Raw genomic sequence first — 8,553 nt, 5'->3', positions numbered from 1 at the left:
ATGTATTAGTCTAAAGCCTTATGCATTTTAAACATAAAACATTACCTTATAGTCTTATAATGACTAATAACACAAAATATTAAGGTTTACAATATTTAAATTCCACATAAGAATAACCATTAACCATCACTAATAACACAAAATATTAATTGTGTATGATGACCGGACCGATTTTGGATGACCCGAACTATGACCCGGACCCGACCCAAAATAATGACCGGGTAAGTTATATACTTATATAAGGTACTATAACAATCACCAAATAATATATAGGAATAAAATATAGGTTTACTTAAACAAGTGTTGGAATTTGAATCCCGCCATGTGTATGTAGCAATTAATTGGCCAGCCGACAGACTTTTAAATGGAACTCAGATTCGCGATAAATTAGTCTTTGATCTATCGGGTTGGGGGTTACTGTAGCCAACCAAAAAAAACTATTATTACTAGATGGAGCTAAATTTTCGGAAGAAATATTAATACAAATTATAAGTTATAAATATTTTTGAACTTTTTCAAAGAACGCCAAAAAGTATATTAACTTAGATATATAATAATATATTATAGTTATCTACTCAAATCACAACCTATATATATTAAATCAAATACAACACAGCACTTCCATTCGGTTTATTTAATATAAATAAGTTCAAACCCTTAATTTAAACCATACTTATATATAAAGGTCGATCCATAAGCTTTAATTAATAATCTATCCACAAGTAGCTCATAAGCTAACTTGATTTATTTATTGCAAGCTAAGCTTAAATGGATATTATCCTCGTGTATGTTCTGCTTCAATTCAATTTGGAGTTGGAGGTGTGACTATAATCACTGCAGATAAATTATCCCTTGGGTGTGGCATTGCCATAACATGTCCTTCAGGAACTGAAGACGCAACCCAACATGAAACATGAACAGGTTTGTTTGCTTCACAAAATGCTACATTGTACAATCCAAACTCGTTCCACGTTGCTAGGGTGATTTGATATTTGAGACCCAACCTCTTAACATTGTTTCCACCATTATTTGAGCAGCTTTCAATTGTGATGACCCCACTTGATGATGAGGACGAGTGTTTCTTCACAAGGAAAGAAAATTTTGAACCCATTTGTATGTTATGTTTTTGTTCTAAGTTTTTAACACAAAGCATGGCTAACTCCCTCCATGTTTCTTGATTGATACTCATGATCATCACATCAGTGGTGGAAGTGATCTTGAAAATCATGCTTTCTGCTCGCTTTCTGCTGAATGTGCGGCTGATTACATGGCTGGGGAGAACCTCATGATCTTTCACTAAAGGGTGGATAAATATGGATTTCTTAATTTCTCCATTTTGGGGTAACATTTCTTGGTATATCTCTGTCCATTTCTTGAGGAAGTTGTCAACTGCCAAAACCTCTGTCAATAAGAAGAGGCTGCAGCTAATGCCAATTGAGTACCCTCCACATTCAAACTTAGTCACCTAAGACAGTGAGTGGGGAAAAACATATCACTTTCAATAAAATGTTCAAAACATTTGAATTTCATGATATGAGATGTTAACTTTGAATTTCAGTTGGCTGAAAAATGAATGAAGAAAGAAAAATGGTAAGTCAGCTTACATTTTAGGTTCCCATTATAATAATATAAAAAGTACAGAGAATTAATTTTTAAATAGTCGAAATTAATCCATTTTTTTATTATTAAAATATTTTTTTGCTTTATTTTTTGGGAATTTAGGATTTAATATTAAAATTTTGGATTAAAATTTAAAATTAAAAAATTAATTGATGTCGATGGAAAAAGTAATATAATTTGAACAACTCGAATAAGCAACTTTTTTTTATATGGCCTCCTGTAGTCCTATGCAAATATGCATGTAAGGGCTTATCGAGTAGTCACACTCACTAGAGTTGTTAAATGGACTAGCTAGTACGATCTATCTAGATTCAATTTATCTTTTTTTTTTTTTTTTTTGGGTCAAGAGATTCAATTTATCTATATCCCCAGGTTATACAAATTGACTGAATGTTTTGTTCATGGGCATAAATTTTCAGTCCAAATCCTTTATGGTCAACCCAACAAATTAAATGGGATGGCATATTTTACTTTGCATTTGTCTTTTTAAAAAATCATTCTTGTAAAGAATATTGACAAAAAAGTGTTGTTTTTGATAAATACAAAAGAAAAAAATAATTTAGGTTTGAGAGAGATGAGAGAGAAAGAGAGAGAGTGGGTGGGAAACACAGGGATGGCGTAGAACTAGGCATTTGAGTAGAGATTTGAGGGTTTAGAATCGAGAAGAGTTCCATCGTTTGGAAAACGAATCGTTCTCTATTTTTGTAGATCGTCTTCCGGAGGATATATATATATAAGAAGGAGTTGTACCACTTGTTCAACTAGACTGGATGTATAAATGATATCTATCTGTCACGAAAACAAAAGAATGGATCTATATACATTTTTGCATTCATCCGGTATACTATGAAGGGCGGAGCAATGAAGGCTATTGCGGAGATGAACAGAATGAGGTTACGAGGTAAGGTTGTTTTGATAGGAGAAGCCAAGTATCGGCGTACGAATGAAGTGAAGAATATGACGAGACATCATGGGGCGGATGACACCCAGATTACTGTTAAGCATCAACCTCGTCGTGATGAGAACCACGGGTCTTTTGGAAAATTGGTGAAAAAACTGAAGAAAGAGGAGGAGAAAGAGGATCCATACGTCAATGGGTGGACAAAAAAGATAGATGTACCTGTAGCAAAAGAGAACCTCGACTGGTTACAAAGTAGTCTAATAGGAGGAACAACAAAGGCGATTGATTATAATTTTTTAAAGACCCTGATTGGAAAGAATTTGCCTCAAGTAGTGCAAGTTCGAGAATTAGGAGCGTACAAAGCGTTACTGACTTTTGATAGTGTAATCAGCACAGAAGAAGCCTTCACGTTCAAAATGAATACTTTGCTGCAATTCTTTCATCATGTATGGAGATGGGATGAGGAAGAGCGTAGTGAAACGAGAAGAATATGGCTTGAATGTTTTGGTGTTCCTTTGAATACGTGGTCAACAGAGACGTTCATGATGATAGGAAGCCAAAGGGGAGAAGTTATTCAATGTGACAAAGCCACAAAGTCAGGCCTCTCTTTTAGTGTGGGAAGAGTACAAATTGATACTTGTATTATGGATAGTATTAACGAGTGGATCCACATCACGATTGGTACTAGTGGATTTGATTCTTAGTTAAAGAGGTTGGCCGTGAGAGTTATGGTCTGCAGTGCAAACTTGAGGATGTAAGTGTACTTTTTCGCTCAACAGAATGTGAGATTTTGGGTGAGAGCAGCCTGAGTGCGATAGTGCCAGTGCCAAGCAGCGATTTGGAAATTGAATTGATGATGGCGGTGTCGAGGGAGGAAGAAGCTAAGGATAGATTGGTAATTACTGAAGAAATTTTGAATGTTCAATTTCAAATACAAAGGGTAACAGATGATGCTCTTTTAGAAGGAAATGCTGATTTTATGGGATACAAAGATATGGCTAATGATGAGGAATCAGAAAGAATGGTGATCTGGGGGTATAATAATGTTGGGCTGAAGACAAAATCCAACTGGGAGAAAGAAAATGACTAAAAAAGGATTCCTATATGGCCCAACAAGGAAATGTGTGCCAATTGTGCTGAGATGAGAATGATGGGCCTTATCCCATCTAACAAATGCCCAAGTCGGGCTGATGGAGCTGGAGGAAGAGTTGGGCTGGTGGACGGGAGACTGGGTCAGGCAAGGAAGGATCGGGCAGGAGGGGAAGGCGGGCTAGCGATAGGGAGACAGGGTCGGGTTACGCCTGCTCCTACTCCAATTCTGCACAACGCTCCCACACCTGGGTTGTGCGCTGCTAGAACAAGTTAGAATGGTTGCACGAACCAGGGCTGCGATGGCGTGGCTTTCTCTCGCAACAACATAGAGGGCCAACCCAGAGAGCTATGGCGCCACAGTCATAATCCAAATTATATATATAACTACCAAAACAAAAATAGTTAATAGCAATTTATTCTCAAAATGCACTATTCATAAAGCAAACCAAAAAAATTTTTAAATTTCAATTTGGTTAAAAAATAAGAGAAAAAATAATAAGTCAGACTTACACAAAATTATAATAATAAAAAATATAAAAAAATAATTTTTAAATAATTAACATTAATCAAATTTTTTATTATAAAATTATTTTTTTATCTTATTTTTTAAGAATTTAGGATTTAAAATGAAAAATAAAAAAAATTGATTGATATTGGCTGAAAAAACAATATTATTTGAACAACCCAAACAAACAACTTTTTCATATGGCTTTATGCAGATATGCATGAAGGGCTATTGAGTAGTCACATTTCAGGTAGGGGTGTTCAAAATCGATCCGGACCGAACTAAATCGACGAACTGAACAAAAAAAATTGAGAACCGAATAAATTGAAAACAAAAAAAACCGAAAAAAAATTGTTTTGCTATTTTTTGCGGTTCAGTTCGGTTTTTGATTCTTACCATGAAAATCTTAACCGAACCGAACCGGTTGGACCAAAAACCCTAAAAGCTACCAACCCCACCCCCCCAAACGAGACCTAGTGACTAGTGTGCTACTGTTGCGTGATTCCCCCCAATCCCTAACCCCCAAATCGAAACCTAACCCCCAAATCCCTAATGGAAACCTAACCACGCAACGCACCTCGCACCATATCTCGCCCTCTGCGCAGTGCAGTGCGCACCCAGCCACGGAGCCAGCCAGTAGCCACCCACGTCCTTGAGTTCGAGGCCGGCAGCACCGACATTCCTCCTAAGTCCCACTACCTCGAAGCCTTCCTCCGAATCCCACCGCCGAACAGAGCAGAGATTCCCCACCGCCGGTGCACCACGAACGCGAAGACCCAGATCAACACAGCACCTCGCCACCACCGACTGACCCAACAGGGCAGCATAGCAGACAGCACCCATGAGGCCACGATCAACACAACACCTCACCACCTCCACCCAGCAGCGTTTCTGGGTTCTGGCCACCCATGATCAACACAGTAGCTCGCCACCTCCACCTCAATTTATTGTTGATAACTTGGGTTTATAATTATGAAATAGTTAGGGCTCGATTTTGTTAATTATAATTTCTGTGATTCTGAGTTGCTGGATTTGTTTAGCGTTTTGTTAGTTTCTTGTTAATAACTTTGATTCTGTTCTTCTGAGTTGTTGGGTTCAAATTTGTTTGTTTTGCTTAGTTCAAATTCTATGATTCTCTGATTCTGTGATTCTGATTCTATGGTTATGTGATTCTAAATTGATTTTTGGTTTTCTGCACTTATTTTGCTTGTTTTGAAATTTTGTTAATAATACTGATGAGTTACTATGTAATTTCACTAATTTTTGTTCAATAATCATTGATTCATTATTGCTGTTTGTTGGTTTGTTTACTTTATTGTTGATATTCTTGTTTGTTGATTCATTGTTGCTCTTGCTCAGCACTATTTCGGTTTTTTCTTCTTCCTTCCTTGAATTTGTTTCACTTCTATTTCTATTCTGCTGTCTGATTTTGTTGAGCCTCTGCTTTTACTTGGACTTTCCAACACCATTTCTTGTTGCTTTCCATTTGATTCAAATTCGTGGCTTTCTTGTTACTTAGGATTCACTGCTGCTATTATTGATTATTGATGAGGTAATTCTGAATTGAATAGATTTCTTTATTAATCAAATCAAAAAATTTTGTAGATGTCTTTATTCTTTATCATGTTGGTGTTTACTCTCAAAATTTATTTTAATTAGATGGTTCTAGATGATTGATTAAGTATGTATGTATGTATGTATGTATGTATCAATGGGTTGATTAGATGGTTGCTGGATTGATGGATCTAATTGTAGTTTTGCTCTTATTGTTACATAGAAGGTTCTGATAACTGATATGATTCAAGATTCACCTTTTTAGTTAGCATGACTTATATGCTCTTAAACTTTGAGTTGATTCATTGATTCGGGCACATGTATCATGGTATGAATTGTTCTCTTTATTATTAGAATGTATAACTTGGCTATCTTTTAATGGAAATTTATTTTTATTTTCAGTTGTGTTGACTATTAAACTTTTAAACTTCTTTAATTGTTGTATTTGAATTTCTTTTGTCCTTAAATTTCATTAGACCAATACTTTGTTAGCTATTGTGTATTTGTGTTTGTTGATTTCAATGTTATGATTTTGTGAAATAGTATGGTAGTATTTTTTTGAATTGATTAAAAAAACCAAACAAACCAAACCAAACCAAACCGATTTTAATTGATTTGGTTTGGTTAGGATGGTCTCGATAAAAAAACCGAACCAAAATGAACTGCAGTTTAATTAGACGATCGGATTGAATGACTTTTTTTTTTTCAAAAACCGAATCAAACCATACCACGAACACCCCTAATTCTGTGTGTCTTTATCGTATATTTTGTATGCATCATTAGAGCTGACGATTTATCTAGACTCGATTCGTCTAAATCCGCAGATTATATAAATTGACTCATATAAGTATAGTTTGTTTACGAATATTTATGTCTAGATCGTTTATGGCCAACCAATCAACGAATTAAATGAATTAACCTGTTTAGTTTTTATTTGTTTTCTTTAAAAATATTTGTTAAAAAATATCACTTTTTGATAAAAAAAATTAAACAAACAAGTATTTTTTTAGTATAGGTTAAGTTTTTAAGTTAAATAAGAGGAATATGGATAAAAAAGTGCTATTTTTTGCAAAATAAAAATAAATGGATAACTTATTTAGTTCACTAACTAACATACTTATTTAACTTGAAATTTAAATGGACGTAATTTTAAAAGGAAAAATTTTGCCCATTTAAATAGAGAACGAATTTTAATCCATTTTGAGAATCCTATGCCCCACTAACTATAAAAGATATCAGGGTGTCCACTTAAAAGCTTATTATTCAGGTGGGAGGTTAAACTTATCCTTTGGGCATGTAAAATTCGATTTTTATTTATTTCTTCAATTCCATTCGCTTAAATTATGAAGCTTTTTAATTGTTGTTAGCATTTGGGTAAATGCACTAGTAATTCATTAAAATGGATACTAACATGATGACGTTTTCACATAAAGATAGCATTGTAAATTAGATGAATTAATAAAATTGACTAAATATGTTTGATTAATTATCTAAGAATTCACAATGTTATCCTTGTATAAAAATTTCATCATATGAGTATTCCCATTCATTAAACCCAATTAAAGTAAAGTATATGTAGAAGAAATAATAGTACTTGCCTGAACATAGCACAAGGGGGAGAACTGAGGAAGTGTCTCATCAATTTCCTTCCAGTAGACAAGCTCAGTCTCATTATTATTGTGTCTCTCATTGAGATCAAGAAACTGTGACAAGCTCCATTGACACTGTGCCGACAATAGTCGAAAGCCAGAATCAGTAGACACAATTTCCAGTCCCGTGTCTCTTTCCAGGAGCCTCCCAGATAGTATAGGGTAGTCCACTAGGACCATGCACAGTGACTCCACAATCCAACCATAAAAAGACCAACCACTCTCTTCACTATTATCATTATCATAGTAGAGCACTACTTTGTAGCACCCTCCAACAATGGTCCTTGGCTGCATGGTATCATGGTCGTTACTGGCCATCAAGACTTTGCGAGCTAGCCGTGGTTGAGTTTCCTTGCCCGGCATCATGGACTTCACGACTAAGGTCCGCACCTTTGGGAGGCTATGATCATCATCATGGGTGGCACCTTTGTCAAGCACAACGTCCATGATTTCTTGGGTTAAGTAATGGCCTTTGATAGTTGGAATGAATTGTACGGATTCTACTTCCGACTGTCATTCTTAAAATATATATATATATATATATATATATATATATATATATATATATATATAGGCAAGTAAAGAATATTAGAAGACTATTAAAATTTATTATTTTTTGTCAGTTACTTATCAATATAGAATAAAGTATATTGTTAGATTATTAAATTATAGAAATTAAATTGATGATTAAATGATGACATAAAATAATAAATTCTGATTATTTTTAATATTTATCTAACAAGAATAAAGGTTCTTGTATACCATTTTGTACAGGCTCAAAGTGAAGGAGAAAACATGACACTTTCTTATGCATGTTTAAATGACATTTTTTTTTATTTTTTTAAAATATATATTTTCTTTATAAGAACAATTAAATAATCTATATTTTAATCTATTTGAATAAAATACTCTTCAATAATATATTATAATTATATATATTAATATTAATAATATAAAACATATATTATTAATGTAATAAATTTAATTTATTTTTAATATTTTAACTTATTATAAAAATATTTAATTAAAATTTTTTAATATTTTATGATTAATGATAAAATATTAAAAATAAATAAATTTTATTACTTTAACAATAAATATATATTTTATATCATTATCATCATCATCATCATTATTATTATTATTATTATTATTATTATTATTATTATTATTATTATTATTATTACATAATATAAAATATTTTACCTTTTTTAAAAAAAATATTCAATTTA

The 8,553-nt window shown here is 33.4% G+C and overlaps 2 protein-coding genes across 2 annotated transcripts; both read right to left on the bottom strand.

Annotated features, from left to right (window-relative positions):
• Nucleotides 1–802: 802 nt before the first annotated feature.
• Nucleotides 803–1,348, bottom strand: LOC112757777 (uncharacterized). The gene has a single exon (XM_025806335.1). The coding sequence runs from the start codon at nt 1,346–1,348 to the stop codon at nt 803–805; it is 546 nt and encodes a 181-aa protein (XP_025662120.1).
• A 5,883-nt stretch (nt 1,349–7,231) lies between these two features.
• LOC112757776 (uncharacterized) lies at nt 7,232–7,768 on the bottom strand. The gene has a single exon (XM_025806334.1). It carries the CDS (start codon nt 7,766–7,768, stop codon nt 7,232–7,234), a length of 537 nt encoding a protein of 178 aa, XP_025662119.1.
• Nucleotides 7,769–8,553: the final 785 nt, after the last annotated feature.

This window comes from Arachis hypogaea, chromosome 6 (genome assembly GCF_003086295.3).
Source record: "Arachis hypogaea cultivar Tifrunner chromosome 6, arahy.Tifrunner.gnm2.J5K5, whole genome shotgun sequence".
Classification (NCBI taxonomy): Eukaryota; Viridiplantae; Streptophyta; class Magnoliopsida; order Fabales; family Fabaceae; genus Arachis; species Arachis hypogaea.
The sequence above is the reverse complement of the archived record's forward strand: the minus strand, read 5'-3'. Positions and strand labels throughout refer to the sequence as shown.

Coding starts and splice junctions, on each gene's coding strand:
- LOC112757777 (XM_025806335.1), bottom strand. CDS start 1,348: ATGTTACCCCAAAATGGAGAAATTAAGAAATCCATATTTATCCACCCT.
- LOC112757776 (XM_025806334.1), bottom strand. CDS start 7,768: ATGGACGTTGTGCTTGACAAAGGTGCCACCCATGATGATGATCATAGC.